Raw genomic sequence first — 23,224 nt, forward strand, 5'->3', positions numbered from 1 at the left:
TATCGGAATTTGATTTTGAGAGTGCTTGACACAACATTTTATAATTTATAATGGAGGGAGTATATAATTTAGAACAAAAAGAGTATCTCAGTTTTGTTGAGTGCCCTGGCACGCAAGTCTTTTTCTGCGTCTATCTCGGACCGGAACCATTGTTCTTCTGATCGTGCGGTTTAGCACCACGATCAGTACCAACTTTCTGCCACATGGGCACATGGCACAGCAGCAATCTTGCGATACAATGCGATAGACTCTTAGAAGAGAGAATTAGCACTGGAGTTTATATATAACCTATACAATGCAAACTCTTGTCTGATAGACGCTTAGCAACGGAAGAGGCCCATGCGTCAGCTTGCACAGCCGCTCGGCCGAAGCACCGCTGCTGGTTAAGCAGCGAATCTGCTACCAAGTGCCCTCATTCCCTTCCACCGTGGAAAAATGGATCATTAACTACCCATAAGCGCCCTGCGCTGTACATGGCCAAGCCAACTAGCCGATGCGCCCTGTTCATTTAGGCTTGTTTAGCTTATAAACCATGACTAAAATACTGTTGGCTGGTTTGGTGTGAGAGAAAAATGTTGTTCGTTGGCTGATAAGTCAAGGCTTATAAGCCAAATACGACCAAGCGAACGGGCTGCATGTAGGCAACCAGACCACCATAATTCCAGCGTAAACACATTATCACACGTCGCACGGAACTGAGAAATAAAACAATATGCAATAGCATATCACACATCAGACGGAACTGAAATATAAAACCCACGATGCGAAGCAACCAGTGAAACGAATTAGATATGCAGAACCAGCAATGCTTGATAACCAACCAGCCTCTTAGGAGTCTTAGCAACCAAGAGCATCCAATGATCCAATGCACCAAAATACTGGAACAGCAAAATAGTCTGCTCACGACCTACATACACCTTCTAAGCGATTTGTTAAACCCGAGACAGTCTATAGCTGCTCCAAACTCATAACATCCTGAACAAGGACTTCCTCTCTGGCCTGGTTATACAATATTGCTGTTGTTAGAGCCTCCAGCCTCATTCAAAGCCCCACTGGTTCTCCCTCCTCATTTCTTCCTCTTCCTCAGGTGTGAAGTCATTCTTGATGTTGAAGGTCTTGCGGATCTCCTCTGGAGTCCTCCCCTTGATCATGTCCGCGATGGTCTGGCTGGTCAGGTCCAGGGGAAGGGCGGCCCTGGTGCAAGCGGCAGAGTCTTACCGCCTGTGACCGGAAGATCCCGGGTTCGAGTCGCGGTCTCCTCGTATTGCACGGGCGAGGGTAAGGCTTGCCACTGACACCTTTCCCCAGACCCCGCACAGAGCGGGAGCTCTCTGCACTGGGTATGCCCTTTTTTAATTCTTTGGGATGTAGACTGGGATCATCTTTTACAATGATTTCAAGCAATTAAATATCCGAAGCAATATAATCACTGTTTATGCCAGTCCTACAACAAATAAATTGTCATTTCCTGCTACTGCATTCGTGAAACAAGTATTGCGGACCCATTAAACATAGGCTAAACTATCTTAAGCATCAACGAGCAATTCCAAATATATTGTTGCATTGATAAAAATGTGGTGGATTCAATACCTCTCTCAAATTAGTATAAGCTAATAAAACAGCACGGTAACCAATTACTACATGGAGAAAATTCAATTACACAAAAGTAGTTTACGCCCAGCAACTAAATTAGCAGTTGACTGGAACCAACAGCAACACAAACACAGAATATCTTTATATTTCCAAGCAGTCAATCTCCGAACAACATATTTCTAATCTAGCAGCAACCTTTAACAGTTCGCACAGGCAGATCGAAGCAGCATCCTTTAACAGTTCGCACAAGCAGATCCAAACAACTATCGGGTGGAGAGAATAGGGTGGGAGGGCCTCACCAGAATCAGGTCAAAGAGGGCGGGCCTGGTCAACCTTGACGAACTCAGCATCAAATGTTTTGAGCTCATCCTCTGATGCCTTGTTGGTCGCAGCTGTTGGCTCCGCATCACCACCATCGGCTCCGCCGCGCGCCGCGGCGTGCTTCCTGCAGTACACGATGACCTTGGCGAGGATCCTGGCGTTGACGTTGGGCAGCGGGATGTCGTTGTCGGCGCAGCTGTCCTCGATCATGTTCCCGATGGTCCGCGACTCCCTCGCCGCCGACTCCTCCACCTCGAACTTCTCGAGGTCGCTGCTGATCAGCGTCAGCATTTTCTCCTTCCCCGCCGCCGCCGCTTCCGCACTCATCGATCCGACTGCCGGGTGTGGGGACTGTGGTGGTGGTGTGTCTCGAGAGGGAAAAAAAACGCTAGAAAGGAAGGCAACTTATCACGTGTAAACCAATAACATGTACGAACTTAAAAATTACTAATAAGAACCACTAGATGCTGATCTAATGAATAGAATAAGAGATGTGATTTTTTTTTATGCTTAAACCTTCTACCCGCTGTCCTTTTTTTCGTTTAAGCCCCCTCACCTCATTCACTGGATCACCATACCATGATCCTAATCAGTAGTTTTTAAGTTTGCACCACATGATATGTTGCCACAAAGGAAACCCTAACGGCGGAAGCGAAGCGATCGTGATGGAATGTGAAGGGGACGGGTGTGCGTGCGTCTTTATTACTGGAAAGAAGTCCACATTACCACCCTTAACTCTTCGTATAGTCTAAATATCAACTCTCAACTACGAAACCGTCTATCTGACCCCCCCCCCCCCCCCCCCCCCCGCGAACTACACAAACCAGGTACATGAACCCCCACGCCCATTCTAGCTGGTTTTGAGCCACGCTAGCCTCCACGTCGCCCGGCCCGCCTTCCACGTCAACGCTCAACACCCGTTCTTATCTTTCTCTGTCGGTGGTGTTCTTCCTCTCTCTCTCTCTCTCTCTCTCTCTCTCTCTCTCTCTCTCTCTCTCTCTCTCTCTCTCTCTCTCTCATTTCCTCTCTCTTTGCATCTTGAGTCCGGTCAACAAAGGGAGATGACGAGTGCCCGGAGTGCAAGCTCATCCTAGCCAAGCGCGTACAACAATGAACCAATATCAACATGCTTGTACAACAATAACATTGCACTGCACTGGCATAAGAACCATTAGTTTGGCATATTACAGGACGTGGCAACCTACATGATGGCAGCATATTACAGAAAGTAGTAGCCAATGGTTTGTCAGATTACATGACTTTAGCAGCCTATTGTCTGGCATATTACATTTCTTAATAGCTTATAATCTATCTTATTACATCACCGTATGTTGTTTAACACATGTGATCCCCTGGGTGACAACAGAAGATTCGTCTGACTGGATGATTTCTGGGCCTTAACTCTTGCACTTGCAGTCCCTGATGTGACATTAATGGACACTTTTGCTCTAGCTTGTGATGATGGCAGATTGGCCTCTATATTCATTGAAGTTGTTCCACCAGGTATAGTTGCCACCCTTCCTTGTGCAGTTGACATAACAATTCTTTGGTTTGACATCCTAGGCTGCAATTATTTACCAAGTGAGCAAGCAATGGTCCAATATTTATGTTTGATATTTTAGTACATTAACTTACATTTTGTATTGTGGCTCTTGTCCTCTCTGAGTAGATAATTCCTAAACCAGAGTATTTCCTTTTGCTCTTTGGAGCACTGACATTACTACTTGAAGGACCCTTCCTCTTCCTGCCACTTGTGACACTCTGTTGTGAAACTGGCAAAGGTACCTGTGTACATGCATATTAAGTCACCAACAATTATTTAAATATACATGTCATGGAAATGTACCTGTGAATAAATAGATGAAGTATCAGTCCATACCATTGCATTTAGTGAGTTCACATGTGCTTGAGATTGGGTTGGCTACACATTTGATTGAGACTGAGCTGGCTGCACATTTGGTGGAGATGCTCCCATATTTGAGGTTCCACTGTTCCTCCTATCACAAGTACTCCTGTTATGCCCGGTTTTGCATTTCCTGCACCTGATAACATTTCCTCTCTTGGACAATCTTCTGCCCTTTGGCTTCTCTTGAGGTTCCCTCCTCTCTTTTCTTGGTCTTCCTGTCATCTTTAATTGCTTTGGTGGCAATGGTTTTGCCATTTCAGATGTGGGCCAATTTTGCATGCCTTCCACAGGTTGCAACTAGTACTCATAAGTCTTCTTGAACATGTCCACTATGTAACAGCTTGCAATGTAGTCATCTAACTTGTTTGTTTTGAAGTATATGCAGGAAATGGCATGACAACATGGCAGTCCAGATAATTGCTAATATCTGCAGGAGCAAGTCTTTTTTTTACCTTTGATCATTGTGTTGCACTTCATATGATTCTCTTCCACAACAAGTTGCATGACAATAAGTAGATGAGTTCACAGCTCCCTTCAGTTTCCTTAGTATGTTAGGACATATTACTTGTTGCCACCTAGCAGATTTATTGATCATACCATGGATCATAATCATTACTTTGCACCTAATAGCCTCAAGCATACTAATTATAGGAAGATACCTAGCTTCAACGATCCACTTGTTGAAGGACTCACATATATTATTATCAACTGAGTCACAGTTTGACACTAGTTTCATCCATGCCCTGCTCCAATGATGTGGAGCTATGTTCATTATTGCTTGTGCTCCTTGAGGAGTCTTCTCAGCTAACTTAGCCCTGGCAATGTTGAAAAGAGTTATGCATGGAGCCTTGGCACACTTCTAGAACATCTTCCGGTATTCCTTCTTCTTGAATTTCTTCCTCCAGTTGGCATAGATATGCCTAGCGCAATTTCTATGCTCTACTTTAGGAAGCCAAGTCTGAACTAAATTAAGAATTCCCTTTTGCTGATCTGAGATAATGACCCAACCATCTCCATCTCCAATTTGCAAGTCTTTGCATAACAAGTAACAGAACCAGTCCCATGAATCATTGGTTTCCATCTCAACCACAGCCCAAGCAGTTGGATAAATTTGGTTGTTTCCATCCCTACCAATGGCACACAGTAGCACACCAGCAGTTGCTCCTTTTAAGAAGCAGCCATCAAGACCAATTACTTTCCTACATCCTGCCAAAAAAACCCTTCTTACAAGCATTTAAGCACACATAGAACCTTTGAAACATAGGGTCTTGATAATCTTTGTCTAACTTTATAACAATTGTGCTTCTTGGATTGCTCCTCAAAAGTTCTTCCTGGTAGTCATACACTCTGTTGTACTCTCCCTTTGTCCTATCCAACCATCTAGCCATTACTATTGCTTTGGTTCTCTTGCACTTAGATAAACTGACATTTGCAAACATTTCTTGTTGAACAGTTGCTTGAAGGTGATGTAAGCTCCATGCTGGATTTGCTCTAATCAAACTCTCAAATCTATCTGCAATTCTTGTAGATGTCACTAGTTTATTGTCTCTCCTTTTGGGGCAGCTATGCTCATCATGCAGGCTAGTCACAAAGCCAACTCTCTACCAAAGATGTCTTCTTCAAAAGGCACACCCAAGGACAAAAAAGGCCAATCACATACAGCTCTAACCCTATTTCCTTCATCCTTGACAAATTTCATAACCTTTCTTTCAGCGAGACCATACTTAATAATTGCATCCTTGAACTCTTTCTTATCACTGAACTTCATTCCTATAAAAAATTTAGGAACATGAGCCTTCCTGTCAAACCTAGGAAACATATCTTGTTTTCTAATAATCTCTCCATCAGGGCCTTCCTCAAATGATTCATCTTCATCACTAGAGTTACCATATGGAGTGGAATTTCCTTCTACAAGATCGCAGCCTTCAAGTTCACCAATTTCATTGACAGGAGCAGATTTGAAAATAGCATCATCTAAACTATTCAATTCACCATATTTGACTTTCTTCTTGAAATCCATGAATTTTTTGTTGATTTCTTGTGCTTCCTCATCCTCTTCTGATGAACAAAATTCACTAGGAAGGAGGTAATCACTATCAGAACTATTGTCTATTTCTTGTTCCTCTCCAACCTTGTAGTTGGATAGCTGCACCTCCTGGTTTGGCTCCTCTGTTTTGATAGGAGGGGATTGGATAGTAGTAACCTTCTTCTCCCCAATGAATTGCACTTCATCTGAGCTACAGTCACCACCATCAACAAATGCTCTTTCCCCTTCTCATCTACATTGTCATTTGCTTCACCATCACTTCTCTCATCATCTGCAGGTGCTTCCAGTTGCATTGATATTGACTCAACAAACACATCTGCAACTCCATTGCTCGTGACACAATCTGACATTAATTGGCACACTTTGTCATCATGCAAGACCCAAAGCCCGCTGTCTAGGTCTTTACTAGGACATAACCAATGCAACAAAATCTCATCTGAGACCACTCCATGATCCCTAAGGTGACCATTAACCTCAGGCAATGAAATTAAATCCCGATCTATGTAAGACATTCCTTTAGACCCACCAATATAATGCATCCTCTTCCCATCAAAGAAAAACTCTCCTCCAAAATAAAATCTAACAGCAATGCTATCCATATCATCCATCTAAACTGACGAGAATCTGAGGTATACAAAGCACCAGAACAAATCTTAGCCCCTGACCCCATCATGATAAGCATATAGATCTAGAGCATATAGGCAAGGGACTCACCTAAATCGCCGAGGATCTCTTCAAGTCTTACCACATCTCCTTCAATTTGGTGCAGAATCACCTAATATTCACCAACGTGAGCTCATGAGCTGCTAGGTTTGGACTGGCGGCTGGAAGGGGAGAGTGATCTGTTTCTCCTCCTTTTATCTAGCCCAAAGCTGACGTGGACGATGGGCCGGGCGACGTGGAGGACGGTGTGGATCAAAACCAGCTGGAATGGGCGTGGGGGGTTCACGTACCCGGTTTGTGTAATTGGGGGGGGGGGGGGGCAGATACACGGTTCCGTAGTTGGAGGTTGATTTTTAGACTATACGAAGAGTTGAGGGGGGTAATGTGGACTTCTTTCTTATCACTGTCGCCGCTGCGGAGGGGGAAGGCTCTAGAAGACTACTTCCTGGGCTGGGACTAGGCTGCTCTGTTTCTGCTTCTGACGGGTTCTTTTGATGGTGGTGGGCCTTTTGGGTTGTATAAGTCGCCCCCAACTGAGTTTCTTCCAAAACTCAGTATGTCTTAAAATAGAATTATTTATTAGTATATTGTATCGCGAGTTGTTCTAAGCATAAGTTTGTGTTTCATCCGGGTTCCGTACCTTTTGCAGCTACTTTTACTTTTATTTGTTTTTTCGAGTATAGGTTCCGTCCGAGGTAGCTTCCGTCTAGTTTCATGTGCCTCCGGCATCTCTAGGATTTTACTCCCTCAGTCCTGAATATAAGAAATTCAAGCGAATTTCAGTCAAAATAAAGAGTTGGACAAAAGACCATCTTCATCCTCACTAATTAGATAAGAGAATAACTAAGTTTTTACTTTGCTTAGTTATCGGCTGGCTTTTTAGATGACATCCAGTTTAGAAGGAATCTCAGTATTTCCTACTAAAAAAGACAAAAGAGAGGAGAACTACACGTAGCGCGGGTGATAGGGCCCGGTGGCTGGCTTCCTACCGACCAGTGTTCGAGTCCTACTCGACACTGATTTTTCATTGTGGTCCCCCCCCCCCCCCCCCCTTCTGGTTGCAGGGACCTCAGGCGCCTATGGACCATATAAGGGGAGGCAACGCACCCGTCGCTAGTGAAGTTGAGCCTTCATAAATATCTTGTAGGCATATGTATATGGTAGTTTAAGGTTCTAGGTCTAGTGTACATCCTAGTGACTTAGTGGTGAGTGTTGGTCTGTGTCACGTATGTGTACGTGTGTTTGGTTGAGACGATATCATAACTTATACTACCAGATCTGAGGAATAAAAAAAAACTAGTATTGAATAGGACTCGAACCGGACCGGACAGGACCAACGGTTAGGAAGTTATAATATCCAGAACCATAATCTAATGATATTAAGTGCGTATCATAATATTAATTAATATTTTCTTATATATTTGGTTCAAGTTATAAATTTTTGAGCATTACCCTCGGTCCACTAAAAAAAGCATGTGAGCTAATTTATATCAAACTGACTTTAAGAGAGTAACTACAACTCAAATGAAAAAAACAATAATCTTGGAACACAAATTAAAAATTCTTTGAAACTGGCGATGAAACCGATATGTGTTTGCAACACATACAGAAGGTATCAAGGGCATGGTGCCGTTCTAGCGTTGCTTCGCCGGGTTCCGGACGAGAAGGAATCGACCCTGAGTTGGTGCCGGAACGCCGATATGAACTCCTCAGCCCGCTTGTTCACCTCCTCCGCGTTGCCGGCCGCATCCTCATCTGCCGCCACATCCTCCTTCATCACCGCCGCCGACGCCGCCGTCTCTATCGGCTCGTCCGTGACGACCAGCGCCATGCAGCAGCCATCCGCAACGGCGGCCTCGGCCGCCGTTCGCTTCTTGCTCCTCCTCGTCCTCTTCGCCCTCCTCGCGGCGTCTCCCCGCGCCGCCGGCGCCTCCCGTTCGTCGTTGGCGCCCGCAGACGCTGCCGCTCTCCGCCGCGGCTGCTCGGACGCCACGACGATGGACGCGATGATGATGTTGAGGAGCAGGAACAGCGCGGGCGATGGCACCGAGAGCGACGCGGGCCACCACCACGGCGCCACGGGCACGGCCGGCGCCACCAGCCTCTTAACGCCCGACACGAGCAGCGCTGCGGCCGCCGCGGCCAGCGCGGCCTCCACGAGCTCCTCCTCCCTCGGCCTCGCCTTCTTCCCCTCAGCCGCCATCCGACTCCCCCTCAGCTCAGGGCTCAGCTCGCTCTCCTTTCTAGCGCTTGGTTTCGTCGCCTCCGATCCGCCAGCTCCCTCCTGCTCGGCAGCTCGGCTTTGCGGTGGAGCTAGGCAGGTAGCAGCTATGTATAGTATAACTGCTTTTCTACTGTGCTTGCAACAAAGTTGTTCGGGCGCGAAAAGGTCTCAGCTAGGCAAATCGATCGATGGGCGCAGGGGTGTCGTCGCGCACGCGCCTGCGTGTGCCGTGCCGACAGCCACGCAGGCGTGCAGCCCGTGGTGATGGCTGTCGGGGAATTTGCTCCGACAATGGCAGAATATTTTTCGTTCCTGCAGAGGCAGAGCCACTACTGCTCGGCGTCTCGAGCTGACGACGACCACGGCAATGGCCGGCACCCCCAACAGCAAGCAGTCTGCAGGGCCACTCATGGTATGGTCTCTGTCTCTTTGATGACAGTGAATTTGGATGAACATAAGGACACTACTCGCATATGTTTAACCTGCTCGAAAGCAGGCTTAATTGATTGATTCCTTTCTTTTAACATGTTTGATTGTTTGATTGAATTAACTAGGGGCGTTTGACTTTGTATGGCTTTATTGTTTTTTGTTTACCAGTACTCAATCTATTCCAAAGACACTTTGACTTTTCTAAATACGTTGTTTTTACTATATATATATTTAGAAAAGTTGAAACGTGTTATAATTTGGAATGGAGGGCTTGTAATTTGAAATGGAGGGAGTACCTGCGAGTGAGTAAGGCTAGCTAGGGGAGCAGCTCAGCAGCACGCTTGAGGCTCGTGCGTTTTCGTTTGTCCCTGCGCGTGCTTGGCGGACTGCAACCAGAATGATGACCTTTCCCTCGGTTTGCAGACTCGCAATGAGCAATATCATCATGCCATCAAAAAGCACAGCATGAGCCTACTGAATAACTCGCGTTTATGCCTTTTATATGGATAACCCCATATCCTCATGTACTTCAAACTGATGTTAGTATTCCAATTCTACCAAAACCTTAGGTTTACGAGTTGAGCCTAGCTGGTGCCATCAACTCAATGAAGTAGCTTTCAACTCGCTCGGATCAAACCACAGCTCCACTTATCAAGAACAACCATATATAAGCAAATGCTTGACGCAATATATATAGTCACGGTTCAGCCTCCTTCAATTTAGTTCATAGGGAAAGTATAGGATTTAGAATCCTATAGAAATTGCTACTATAGTAGTAGTCATTTGGTTCACAGGAAGTATAGCAAATTTTCCTTTGTATGCTATTTTGGAGAAAAGTGTAGGAAACTTAGAGTCTGTTTGGTTTGAGAGACCGAGAGAGATGGGATACGGGGTAGAGAGAGGGTTTGTGTCATCTCTTTGTGAGCATATTCCTCAATTATTTGGGTTGAAGCTATCCTCTCGAAATGAGGGGACGGGCTCGCCATCTCACACGGCATCACACCTACGTTTGGCTAGCCGTGTTATCGTCTTCCTCTCTCACCCATTCCCCGGTGTCCGTCTTTGTTGTCACCTAACCTGGCGCTACTTCCGCCCTAACCACTTCCCAGGTGTGCCCCCTTCTCGGTCGGCACCTCTCTCCCGATGTTCACATGGACGCGCGTAAGCTCCAATGGTGGCCTCGTCGCTCAAGCTCGCCTCCACCAAACCTCTTGCCTCCGCGCCATCCACACTCCTCCGTGGGCGTCGCACATAGGCGCAGACCTCCTAGCGTGCCGCCTTTGACTGCCCACCCATACCGATTCCCCGCACTGCACCTCGGCTCCTTTGGCAAGGTGCGCATAAAGTGCGAACCCTCAGTCCAGGCCACCTGGCGCTCCTCGACTGGCGTGTTCCTTCATTGGCGCATGGCCCTCCCCCGTCCCTTCACCGGCCATGGAAATATAGTGGGAGCTCAAGGTCTTATGCTAGACGGTCAAGTCCTTTACTTTGAATGGTTGATAGTCATGTCCCACAAATCATAGTGGCAAAGGATGGTGAACGACCGATTCTTGTCCTCTATACCAATTTAGTGAACCAATACAAAACTAGGATGGTCCTACCCAGAAACCAAACATTTAAACGGTATCATCCCGTTCCAAAAATTATATTTGGACCATCCCGTCATGTATACCTGAAACCTTACATATGCTTAGCATCCACTCAAATCTCTTGGTAAACATTCTTCATGCTTCCTACAATCTATCCAAACAATCATTCCTTCAAAATTTATATGATTTTCAATCATCTGTTTTGCCACTGTACTTCTACATAATTCTTATGTTTCTTTTTGTCGGTGTTTCGGACCGGGGGTCCTCAACCAACCAGTAAATGTGAACTGCGTGCCCCTAATCCCGGATGGTGATGCAAAGAGACACAAGGTTTATACTGGTTCAGGCAATCGATGCCCTACGTCCAGTCTGAGAGATCGATCTTGTATTCCTTGCACCGAAGTGCTTGTAGCAGGGGGTTACAAGCTGGGTGAGAGAGGGAGCTGATCCCAGGTCTCGGCGAGGTGTCGTGTGGGCTGCTTGAGACGTTGCTCTCAAGCGGCTGGGATGTGTATGTGTGTGTTACAAGGTGTTCTTCTCCCTCCCGTCTAAGTGGCCCAAGTCCTCTCCTTTTATAGTTGAAGGGAGGACAAGGACAGTACATGTGCTAACTATACGGCGTCGTGCCAACAGGGGCGGCACGTCCGAGCCCTGTGGCCTATTCCTGTGGTGGCGTGGTCGTCGGAATGGTGCGTCCTTGGAGCACTGGGGCGGCGTGCTGGTCTCATCCGATCCTGTGCGTCGTGGGAGCCCCGGGACTGCCTCGGAGTGGGTGCGGCGGTGCACGTGCGAGCCGCTGTAGACTGACTGTGCGCGAGACCGAGGCTTGGTCGTTGCCGAGGCTGCATCGCAGTGGGGGGTCTCGGCGGACACGAACCCCGAGATAGCCGAGACCTTGGTGCACAGTGCCGAGGCCCCGAGAGGGCGGCTAATCTGGTGCGCTGGCTTGGAGGCGGTGATGACCCGGGCCAGTTTGTCCGTGCAATGTTGTTTTCGAGGCGGGGATCGCGGGGCACAGCGCAGTGTGGGCGCTGATTGCGGGCACAGCGTCAGGGTACAGTGACCGGTAATCCCCGCCGTGCCCTGTCTCAGCCGGTATGGGGCCGATGCGACCTCATGTCCCGTCGGCCATTCTGTGGTGTCGAGCCATCGTCCGGCTGAGATTGCAGGAGTGGTTGACGTATTAATGGGACATGACGTGCTGTCGGGAAGACCGGCCGAGGCGGGGGCGACGGACTATGGACAAGCTGGCCTCGCGCGAGACGGAGGACGAGGCCTCGCGCGAGACGGAGAATGAGGCCTCGCGTGAGACGGAGATCGGACTCCTTGCCGAGGCCTTCCGTGAGAGGCCTCGCGCGAGGCGGAAATTGCGCTCCCTGCCGAGGCCTTCCGTGAAGAGCCTCGCGCGAGGCGGAGATTGCGTCAGGACGCCGAGACCCCCTGCGCGAGGCTCGAGGCGAGGCGGAGAGCCTGGTGGGCTCGGACGTGGCTAGTGAGGGGCCCACGGCTTACCTTCCAGCTTTGTTTTTTGATGGGACTTAAGTGACCCTTTTGATGTTCGCTCGGGGTACCCGGTTCTACGGTACCCGACACTTTTATTTATGTGTTTTTGTGTTGATGTGCTCCAAAGAGGTGAAAACAGTCTCCATGGGACAGTGGTGGGCACCTATCATGCATTCACAAGGTGTGCATGCAAAATCATCCAAGCGTATGTGTCTGCTGCATAAATTTAGGAGTAATAGTTAGAAAGGAAAACTACACATCTCTCGTGAGTTAGATTTCATATGCACCACTGATTTCTTTTTCAATCCTAAGGGGCGGGCCTAACTATGTTTTGGGCCTATCCAAACGATGGCCCTTTTAAAATTCGCATGATTTCCAATCATCTTCTTTGCCACTGTATTCCTACCTAATTTTTATGTTTTTTTTTCTATTATTGTGCTCTCATTTGTTCCAAAGAAAGTAGGAGCCTATGTTTTTTTTTTGAAGCCGGGCCTATGTATGTCTTTTTGGAAGACGAGCCTATATATGTTTTTTTTTCTATTCCTATGCTCCAAAAATGCCTGTATGTTTTTTTTTCTATTCCTATGTTTCAAAGAAAGCCATGTTTTGTTCTGCATTCCTATTCCAAGAAAGCCAAATAATTTGGAATGATGTTTTTTTTTTCTATTCCTATGTTCCAATTTCCAAAGGAGGCCTGACCAAACTAAGGATCTGCATTCCTGTGTTCCTGTTCCTAGGAAGCCCAATAATTTGGAATGGAGTGGAGGATTAATCTGTGCCGTTAGCATGCCTAGCATCTATCTTCTAAAAAAAGCTTGCTTAGCATCTTAGCCGGGAAGAAAGGGTTAACCTGTGTCGTTAGATTTTTTTTTTTAAAAAAAGTGTGTCATTAGCAGGGCTTGGTACTCTACCTCCAGACTCCCAGTAGCTTAGTATCCTCAATCCGACACTTAAATGCATAGCAACAACAAAAATTTCCCTGAACATGCGCCAAAGCTTCATTCAATATAATAACATATATATCGCAACAATTTTTTTTTCTTCAAACAAGCACAAAAGCCTCAATATAATAATATCGCGAGATCCACAATGACAGTTATGACAAAGAAACAGCTCTCCAGGGTACAAAATCTAGTATGCAAGGGGGATAGAACAAGAGGGGCATAGAACAAGAAGGGATGCGCTGGTACAGGAGCAGGGTAAGCACCCAAAGCACTACGACCATGAGTTTAATGCGATTATTTTGCTTTTGCTGCTTCTGCCGCAACAAGTTCATCGATGAGATTAGCAGCATCTTCAACAGTTGCGATTGACTGCGCGCTTGACTCCTCCACAGTGATCTTGAAAGCCTCCTCAAGGCCCATAACAATCTCAACCTAAAAAAACATATCCATGGAAGAATTAGTCTCTCTAGGAAAGAAAAGGGCGAGCCCAAGAAAATACAAGATGAGAGAGTAACCACAGTATATACTTAAAAACACAAATGGCAATAGAAGTTTGCATAAACTTCGGTCCAGAATTAGGTATAAGTAATAACAACTGTTCAAGGGAAAAAATTAAGTAGATAAACTAAATTGTTGTATTGCTACCCAAGAACCATACGAAAAAATTAAATAGATAAATTCAGTTGTTGAAAACTTAAAAGTGTGTTATAGTTCACTTACAGTGTCCAATGAATCAGCACCAAGTTCTTGAAACTTAGAGGAGCCACAAACTTCAGTGCCATCAGCAAGTGCAAGCTGCTTCTTGACAATCTTACAAACCTCATCCACGGTCTCCTTTTTAGCCTGGTCAAGTGCATATTTTACAGCAACAATAGAAAGATCATAATCATTAGGTAACACAAACTTCAGCTTAAAGAAGATTGCACCAGTATAATCTACCAGCTAAAAACACAAACACAATGTGATGGGACGTTTTACAGCCACACCAGAAGCTACACGTCAAAGAAAAATCCAGGGGTGCCAAATGCAAAGGAATAAAAGGATAAAAATACTTCAGGAATTCTCTTGAAAATTCCTTTCATCAGAGCTATGTAATCACAAAAATGCAATCAAGTACATAATGGAAGCACTTTAGTGCACAATGCATACAAAATCTCTTCAGAAGCCAAACAAAGTAGTTGAAACAATTGGCATATGACATAGAAAAGAAATTAAATGGAGATGCATAGCTGCAGCATCATGCAGTGATCAATTTATGTGGTTACAGATCCATAGTACAAAAATTAGTTACTTACAGGACAGCATGCAGTGATCAATTTATGTGGTAACAGATCCATAGTACAACAATTAGTTATCAATATATGTGGTTACAGATCCATAGTACAACAATTAGTTACTTACAGGACAGCAGACCACGAATCTTTGTGACACAGGCTGCAGGCGGAAGGCTACATTATCCTTCCTTAAACCAGAGAAAGAGGCAGACTTGATGCTGATTGCCTGTGAAACACCAAAGGTAACATCGTAAGATATGAGAACTAAGTCCAGACAGCATAAACCATTGCTTCAAATTGTCCACTTGACTTATTTTTTTATCACATTGTCCACTTGACTATGTATCATTGATTCAAGCTTATTGTAGAACCATTGCCATGTACTATTACATTACAAGCTTATTGAGAAGAAAAGCGAACAAGTACACACCAAACTCAAAGATAGTTATAGCAGCATGCTACACAGAATAAAATGAATCTCAGCTTATCTCTTCGCATATTATCCAAAATGTTCCTTTTGTTTTCAACCAAACGGTAACACAGAACTACAGAAGAAAAGGTTCACCAGACCACATATGGCCACTAGATTTTGTGTTAGTTCAAACTTTGAAAAGAATATAACACTTTTTGGTCGAATGTCAATCCACTCGCAGAGCAAGAACAAAAATACATACTGAATTGTGCTTTTGAAGGTGCTACATGACATGAGTACAATAATTAGAATATATATGATGAGCATGAGTACAGAGTACTTCCTTATCTGAAACCCAGACTTTCAAACTATTTGCACATATTTTAGCATATCCAGGCACATAGGTTAACATCCTTCACGTCAACTGAGGGGCCCTAACAGCCACGCATCGTATTTTGCATTGTCCTTTATGTGAAAAAGAATCAATATCCTTTATAGTTTCCTGACTCAGTTTCCTGACTCCACCAACCTAAAATATGCAAATTAGCTATTCTTCTGAGACACTAGGAACCAAGTATGTAGACATCAGTCCACATAAAAGGAGCATGTCTTAAATCACGAATGAACCGTTAATGATACACAGGTGGTTAAGGGTGTAAGCATGAAGGTGTCAGTACATGATAAGCATGGAAAGATTCGTCACCAATATACCCCTAAATCATTGAGTCAGGTGAGACTATATTAAATTTGACTCCAAGTTCAATCAAGGTAGAAAATTCCAAAAATCTCATGGTACGGGTACGCCCGAACACAACTTTTGACTCCACAAACATTCGGGTACAGGGTCCATAAACACCACGGACACTGCGCCACTAACCCAAACGATGAAGAAGCGAGCGCATAAACTTATGTCAGCACAGATCTATCGATTTGAACTCTACAATCGACCGATATGATCACAGTGAATGGCTTCGCATCAAAGGGCATCGCAAACGAGAAAAGACCCCGGTAGATGAACCAATAAGCACGCAGACATAAACCAGAGAAGAGAAATCGCAACCGGCGCAACAACCGAAACCCTGCGCCGCTAAAGCTAAAGACCTACCCGTAATCGGATTATCTCACAGATCAGACAACTCGAGAGGTGATCCGGCGCTATACCTTGACGGGCCTCGCAAAGGAGAGAGCGGATCCGGTGAGGGAAGCCATGGACGAAGCCGGAAAGGCGGCGGCGGCGGCGGCGAGTGGATGCTCGCGGCGGGGCTCGGGAGAAATGAGAGTTGCAGGAGACCGGGTGAGCGGGTGGGCGAAGGGGCTAGGGAAGGTGGCGGGCCGTAGTATATACTCGGGGTGGGGACATGGGCGGAGCTGTGTGCGCATCGGGCGTATCGATGCGACTCGGGGACGGGCGGAGCGCACGAGGCCAGGCCTGTTGGCTTCGTAAATTTACCGCAGAATAGTATTTTTCTCTAGCCACCATTCCAACTAATAATAATAATAATTTACGATCGTATATAACCAACAGCCGAACATGCTGACGCCGAAGCTGCGCGGCTGCGTCAAGGCTGGCCAGGGCGCCAGGCCTCACGGACCAGGGCGGCTCGCTCGCTGGCTCCGCGCCTCCGCCGCCGCGCGTACGTGCCAGGATCCGCCCGGCGTGGGCTGCTCCGCTCACTGCAAATTCCGACTCGCATGATGAGAGACTTCTGCGATTTCCATATCTCAAAAAAAAAAAAAAAAAAAAAAAGAGGACTTCTGCGATTTCCAGCCTGTTGTCGCAAGGAAGTCCAACTGGACAGCCTAGGGGAGAGATCGCCTACTGATTGCGAATGTCGTATGGGCACGCACGAGTGCACAACATAGCCGGGGTTGATGCGAACGTTGCATCTAGAATGTGAAGATTTAAGAATTCCTTTTTTTTAAGAACGCGCGTTGCACATTTTATTAAGACTAGCAAAAACAAACATATACGTGTGTTGCAACGGAATCCAATATGTAGTGAGTTATAACACGGATCATAAGTCTAAGTCAAAAAATAAATTAAATTAATAATAAAAATATTTGTTTCTTAATGAGTCAAAGATTAAAATGGATGTGCTCTCTTATTTATTATTTGTTTTTACTCTTATTATATTTATTAGAACAAGAAAAAACCAGGTGGAGAAAATAATAAAAATAAAATCAAAAAAGTGGAGCCACTCGGAGCAAGTTAAAATGGACAAACCAGAAAAAAGTGAAAAAAAAACAGAAAAGAAAGTAAACAAAGAAATTATACCCTTCGTTCCTCTTTATTAGATTTATATTCTTATATTTTTGCATTTGGATTAAGATTCCTATTTCGGTTACTCGAAGTTGGAGAGATATAATTGGATTAAGATTTCTAGTTGTCCATATTATTATATTTTTCCTATTTAGATTAATATTTCTAGTCACCCGAAATCGGAGAGATCGAATTAGATTGAGACTTTTACCTCTGTACCATTATAAAAGATGGTCGTTTCCCACATGCCACTAAAAAATTGAGCCGCACCCATACGTCATCCACCTAAACTTTCTTGTATCCCAGGCCATTCCATCCACTTTGCACTCTAACGGAGGGAAACGGCATGGAGAAAAGACCTGCTTGCCCTGAGGCCATAGAGGCGGATCAAAATCACCATTGTCCTTCTGTGCCACTCCATGGCCGAGCTAGGTAGTTGTGTTGGCGCAAAAAAAAACTGAAGTATGTACGTGATGCATGAACATATGAATTAATGTGCATCTTTTTTTAATGCCAAAAAAACTGGAGTATGTACGTGATGCCAACACAAGAAATGAACACAATATATAATAATAATATTTAACACAATATATAATAATAATATGGTTCATAGACCAACATTTGGTCACTGGTTTTCAACGCATTAGCTAAAGTTTTCAACATGTCACCAACATTACAGCAGGCACATAAGTGCTTCATCCAGACATTAAGTTCTAGTTAAGCCAAAATGAAATGATGCCAGCAGGCACAGCAAACAGCAGTAGCTCATGTACTACTCATCCAAAAGCAGGCACCAGGCACAGCTTTAGCAAAACAGCCACAAAAGCAAATGAGGCCAAAAGACATCCCCACACAACAATCAGGCAGACACCTTTCATTCCAGCATTACCTTCTTGCTCCTGGTATTTGAAGCTGGACTGGCTGGGCTTGCTGGTACAAGGGGAGGCTTCTTAGGTGTCAGCTTCTTCTTCACTGCTATCTTCTTCCTTGGTGAACTCTGGGGCAGAACAACCTCCAATGGTGGTGTCTGCACTGTTGCAGTTGATGCCTGGAGGGAGACTAGTTCATTGGAACCAGTTCCAGACCTGTTACTATCAAATACCAGTTATTGGAACAAGCTTCATTACAATGGGAAATTGTAGAACTATAGGAAAAACATACCTGCCAGATAGGGTGTTTGGAGTTGTTGATGGTGCAGTGCTAGCTGATGCCTTCTTTTTCTTGGAAGTTGTTGAAGAAGATGATTTGCTCTTCCTCTTCTTTTCTGCAGCATTGGCCACTGCCTCATTGTGTGGGAATACCATCCCTGTTGATGGAGTGGCCACCACAAGGCTAGTCTCTGTATTGGTACTAGCTGCTTTCTTCTGCCTTTTCTTTGGGAGACCTCTGCAAAAGACAATTGTTAATAGAAAATATAGTTTAGTTAAATGATAGTTTTATTTATGTAGATGTATTTGATTACCTTTCTGCCTCCATTGCAGCTATGTCTGCTGGATCCCCATTCTTGCAAGTGTACCAGTGATGCCCCAATTCATGGCATATGGGACACTCATGTTTTTTCTTCTTCTTCCCACTTCCTCCCTCCAGAGCCCCTTTCATCCTATTTTTCCTTCTTCCTGCTGTTGACTTAAGCAATGGAGGGTGCATGAAGAACCCATGTGTGGCTTTGGGCCACATGGACTTGTCAGGAATACATGGGACAGAGCCTGCATAAGCTTCTTTGAATTTCTGGATAGAAAAGTACTCATCTACATGGTCTTCTAGTTTTGCTCCAGGAATTGAAGTGATGTACGCAATAGCATGTTTGCAGGGTATTCCTGACCCTTGCCAAGCATTACATGAACATGTTCTATTACCTAAGTCAACCACAAACCTAAATGAACTGCCCCCCTTAGCACAAACTTCTGCAACACCTTCAAGTGAGCTTGTGATCACTTCTATGTCAAGGTTGAAACTGTCTTCTCTCAGCTTCTTCACAATATGAGGTAAAATCTTGCCTTCAAATGTCCTTGCCACCCTCTTCCTATGATTCCACTTGATTAATATCTTCTGTCTAATGGTGTCCATCAAGTCATCCAGGTGCTTCCCTTTCTCAGGCTTTATCCAATTATTGAAGGACTCAGCCAAGTTATTAGTGACATAGTCCACCTTTGAACTAGTGAAGAACTGGCTCCTAGTCCACTTTTTCTTGTGAGTCTCTTGGAGATATACCATAGCCTCTGGTTTGGCTTGAGCCATTGCCTGATAGTGTTTATTAAACATGTATGGGCTCCATGAATATGCAGCTGCCCATAAATGATCATCAAAAATCTTTCCACTGTATCTCTTCTTGAAATTTTGTACTAGATGATACATACACTCTCTATGTTCACATCCTGGAAAAACCTCACTAACTCCATGCATCACTGCCTGTCCACAATCTGTACTGAAAGTAAGTCCATCTGGGTTGCCTATTGCTTCCTTCAGCCTCTCCATGAACCACACCCAATTCTCATTAGTCTCTGAATCAATGACACCAACTGCTACTGGGAATATCCAGTTGTGCCCATCTACTGCACAGGCAATGCACAACTGGCCCCTAAACCTCCCAGTTAAAAATGTACTATCTACTGCAAGATATGGTCTGCAACCTCTAAAAAAACCATCAACAGAAGCCTTCAATGCAAAAAATAGCCTATTAAACCTTATCTTGTTGTTGATGGTGTGGTGATCAATGACAAAAAAAGTACCAGGACTGCTTTCCTCTAACTGAGCCTTAAGTCTAAATAGGTTATCAAAGCTTTTGTCCCAAGGCCCATACAGCTTATCCATGGCAAGGTTTTTACCTTTGTACACTCTCCTGTAGGGCACCCAGATCCCAAATTCAGCATTCAACTTCTTCTGCAGTTCTTTGGCACCCAGAGTCCCATCTTCCTTCAGCCAATCAATCACTTGATGACACACCCAAAACTGTGTGACTCCTACACAGACTCCAGTCCTCCTGGCACTCTGACAGTCATGGCCAAATGGATTCTTCTTCACCTAAAAAAGAAACAGTCCTTACAATCATTAGGCCCTAAAAAAATAAATGAATGTACATTTGGTAAAACAAAATACCTTTACAGTACGCCCATCCTTGGTAGTTGATGCATGAATTCTCCACCGACAGCCCAATTCTTCCTTGAAACTGCAGCTTGCCCTAAACCTCCCTGTGTCACTAGCCTCAATGTCATAATGGATCTCACGTCTCACAGCATGAGTAGCTACAGCCAATCTAAAAGCATTAATGTCTGAATACACAGTGCCTACTGCCATAGGAGGGTCCTTCTTGTCATAGTCAGCATCAGGCATTTGTTCAGGCTGTTTATCTTTAACAATATCATCTACATCCTCTATTTCATAATCTTTCTCATCATCATGATCATCAACATCAGACTCTTCATCAGTGTCTGATTCATAGGCCTCAGGGGTAGCAGGCTGTCTTGGCTTATGAGGATTGGAAGGTTCGGGATAATCAGGACCAAGGTCGAGATACAATCCTTCATCATCAACACCCACATGCTCATAGGATGGATTTGGGTTTTCAAGTGATTCATGTTCAGGCACTACAGACACACTCTGGGTGTTTTTGCTTGGTTCAGCTATGCTAGGACAGTGGACTGAAGGGGTGACTGGGGCTTGAACAGAGTGGGCATTGTCACCAAACTCCCAATCAGGAAGATGAGGCTCACTAGTTGGGCTAGTATATGCAAATGTCAAGTAGCAGCACTTCGAAGCCTTGTTTTTGGCAAACATTTCAACCAAGTCTTGGTCTTTGCAGACTTCAACATGGAGCTTACTGTCCAGACACAAATAAAACATTCGAGCTACATCACCGTGCGTGGGAGGACACTTGTCGACAACGGACCCAAACAAATCTCTGAAGTTAGTCCGGTCAGCATCCACAACCATGTCCAACGAGTACCACCGACCACGCGCATTGGGAGCAACAATCCGGATTTCTAGGTTGAAGCTACTGTCTGCGTCCATCTTACATAGGAGCACGCAATTTTTGGACACACTAAACATTCAGAGTAGAAGCCGTGTAAATTTCCTCATGCAAATAAATTAGCTCAAGCTAGAGGAAATACGTTGAAGCTTAAATCATTAGATAAAGATCGTAAGAAAGGATATTCATTATTGCATCACTATAGCTTGACAATGACATGCATATTTATCATGACTAAAAACCTGTTGCCCTGCTGCTTACCTGCATGAGCAGACGAACAGAGTACACACGAGCTCCAAAAATCGACGCCACAAGCACCTGGGATGGGTATTCTTGCCTCCCAGCCGCGACGCCTCTAGGGTACTGCCACCGCCGCTGCTCACCCGCCGCCGCTGCCGATCCGAACTCCGCCGCTAGGGTTTGGGGAAGAGACGAGAGAGAGGAATCGAGAGAGAGAAGTGAGATGGCGGTCAATGCCAGTCAATTTGCCCACCGTATATGCACTCCAGTCTCAAGGGGTAAGATGGTCAGTTCTCCTGCTCGGTCCCACATGTCAGACCTGTCAGACGTTACAAACCGAATAGAAGGTGGACGGAATGGCATGGGGGACAAGAAAGTTTAGGTGGATGACACTTGGGTGCAGCTTAACTTTTTAGTGGCACGTGGGAAACGACCATCTTTTATAATGATATAGAGGTAAAAGTCTCAATTAGATTAGTAGGATTCCTAGTTATATAAAGAGGACTATAGGTGGGTTTTCCAAATTCACAAAGTTAGTTAAGGAATGGCTGTAACACCCTCGGTGTTACACCCTAATAACCTACTTACTTATGTCATAAGCACCATGTTTATGTGATAATGCATGTGATAAAGTGTGCAGATAAATTTCTTGTAACCTAAAATGAATAATAAAAATGCTAAATGAAAGTTGATTCAATAGCTCATGTATATCAAGTAGGGTTAAAACTAATTTTTAATGAGCAAAAATATTATAGAACATGTGTGTGGTACCTAAATAAAGCTTAGAGTACAAACTTTATAGATGGCAATGCAACCTTTGCCGTAGAAAAATAACATTTCTAGCTAGTGTTTCCAATAACTTAAAAATGGAACTTGAAATCAAAAACTAGCTTCAAGGCTTAGAAAATTCTTTTTAAAAATAGTTTAAAAGCACCGGGTTTGCGAAATTATTTCGAGAAATCTAGTTAAAGATTAATACCATGTTTTAGTTCTTAGGGGTAGCTTAATATGCTCTCTTGAGCATGGTGAAGGTGGCTTGGTTCCAAGATCAATCATTTAGTTTTTATGGGCGCCTTAAAATTCGTGCACGCACTCAGGCTTGAGCCGTCAGGCCTGGGCGCGTGGTCACAGCGCGTGGCCGCGACTTGGCCATGGCTTAGTCACCCTTGGCCACAGCGCCTGCTGCTGGCCGCTGGCCCAGCCAGCCACTAGCCACCGCACCCCGCGACCACCCTGCCCCACCCCGCTGTTGTACTGCTGCCGCTGCGGCCCCGTGTCCTTGCGGTGCTGCTGCCCTCCCTGCTTCGCACCGTGGCGCAGCTGCTGCCGGTGTCGTCGCCTCATCATCGGGCCCACACCGTCCTCCCCTACACTTCTACACCGCTGCTGGCCCGGTCCGATGCCCGCCACTGCTGCGCGCACATGGCTGTGCTCACCGTGTCCGGTCGTGGACACACGTGTTTTGTTCGTAGCGTCTACACGCGTGTCTTCTAGATCACGTCGATCGCGTCCCACCAAGACAAGGCCGAGCTGAGCCCACCTACCTCTCTCTCCCTCTCTGCTACCATGGCCAAGCCGCGCCGGTAAATTTGTCAGGGAGAGATCATCTCGAGTCGATTCATCGCGTCGCTGGCTCCATCACCAAGCTGCCTAGCTACCCGTCCCCACCTCGACTTGAATGGCACCTGGTCGAGCTCCAATTTTGGAGTTTCCCCACCGCCAAGCCGTTAAGGCTATGTTCGGCCGCTGTGGGTGGCAACCCGCTCCAGTTGCCGTTCGAGCTCAACCAGCTACATCAATAGCCTCACCTTGACTCCCTCTCCACCCTACGCGCACCAGCGGAACCTCTACC

At 45.4% G+C, this 23,224-nt stretch overlaps 3 protein-coding genes and 2 pseudogenes across 4 annotated transcripts; all 5 read right to left on the reverse strand.

The window, feature by feature from the left end:
* Window positions 1-878: 878 nt before the first annotated feature.
* LOC136552215 (SKP1-like protein 20) lies at window positions 879-2,273 on the reverse strand (annotated as a pseudogene).
* A 2,406-nt stretch (window positions 2,274-4,679) lies between these two features.
* Window positions 4,680-6,475, reverse strand: LOC136548857 (uncharacterized; annotated as a pseudogene).
* A 1,604-nt stretch (window positions 6,476-8,079) lies between these two features.
* Window positions 8,080-8,827, reverse strand: LOC136552216 (uncharacterized). The gene has a single exon (XM_066543749.1). It carries the CDS (start codon window positions 8,731-8,733, stop codon window positions 8,146-8,148), a length of 588 nt encoding a protein of 195 aa, XP_066399846.1. The 5' UTR covers window positions 8,734-8,827; the 3' UTR covers window positions 8,080-8,145.
* Window positions 8,828-13,261: 4,434 nt separating this feature from the next.
* Window positions 13,262-16,300, reverse strand: LOC136552217 (acyl carrier protein 2, chloroplastic-like). The gene is made up of 4 exons (XM_066543750.1): window positions 16,067-16,300; window positions 14,621-14,719; window positions 13,940-14,062; window positions 13,262-13,651 (listed from the first exon to the last, which is right to left on the reverse strand). The coding sequence occupies exons 1-4, from the start codon at window positions 16,283-16,285 to the stop codon at window positions 13,514-13,516; spliced, it is 579 nt and encodes a 192-aa protein (XP_066399847.1). The 5' UTR covers window positions 16,286-16,300; the 3' UTR covers window positions 13,262-13,513.
* A 1,502-nt stretch (window positions 16,301-17,802) lies between these two features.
* LOC136552218 (uncharacterized) lies at window positions 17,803-20,469 on the reverse strand. 2 transcript variants are annotated; one of them, XM_066543753.1, is made up of 4 exons: window positions 20,262-20,469; window positions 18,628-20,186; window positions 18,327-18,551; window positions 17,803-18,250 (listed from the first exon to the last, which is right to left on the reverse strand). In XM_066543753.1, the coding sequence occupies exons 1-4, from the start codon at window positions 20,457-20,459 to the stop codon at window positions 18,040-18,042; spliced, it is 2,193 nt and encodes a 730-aa protein (XP_066399850.1). In that variant the 5' UTR covers window positions 20,460-20,469; the 3' UTR covers window positions 17,803-18,039. The 2 variants fall into 2 exon arrangements, with proteins under 2 accessions (XP_066399850.1, XP_066399849.1); XM_066543752.1 differs by having other exon boundaries at window positions 17,803-18,256.
* Between the last annotated feature and the right edge of the window lie 2,755 nt (window positions 20,470-23,224).

Source organism: Miscanthus floridulus, chromosome 4 (assembly GCF_019320115.1).
Source record: "Miscanthus floridulus cultivar M001 chromosome 4, ASM1932011v1, whole genome shotgun sequence".
NCBI classification, from domain to species: domain Eukaryota; kingdom Viridiplantae; phylum Streptophyta; class Magnoliopsida; order Poales; family Poaceae; genus Miscanthus; species Miscanthus floridulus.

Coding starts and splice junctions, on each gene's coding strand:
- LOC136552216 (XM_066543749.1), bottom strand. CDS start 8,733: ATGGCGGCTGAGGGGAAGAAGGCGAGGCCGAGGGAGGAGGAGCTCGTG.
- LOC136552217 (XM_066543750.1), bottom strand. CDS start 16,285: ATGCGCACACAGCTCCGCCCATGTCCCCACCCCGAGTATATACTACGG. Junction 14,720..16,066: donor CCTTTGCGAGGCCCGTCAAG/GTATAGCGCCGG, acceptor GGTGTTTCACAG/GCAATCAGCATCAAGTCTGC. Junction 13,652..13,939: donor GTGCTGATTCATTGGACACT/GTAAGTGAACTA, acceptor ATGTTTTTTTAG/GTTGAGATTGTTATGGGCCT.
- LOC136552218 (XM_066543752.1), bottom strand. CDS start 20,459: ATGGCAGTAGGCACTGTGTATTCAGACATTAATGCTTTTAGATTGGCT. Junction 20,187..20,261: donor AGGATGGGCGTACTGTAAAG/GTATTTTGTTTT, acceptor TTTCTTTTTTAG/GTGAAGAAGAATCCATTTGG. Junction 18,257..18,326: donor CCAAACACCCTATCTGGCAG/GTATGTTTTTCC, acceptor GGTATTTGATAG/TAACAGGTCTGGAACTGGTT.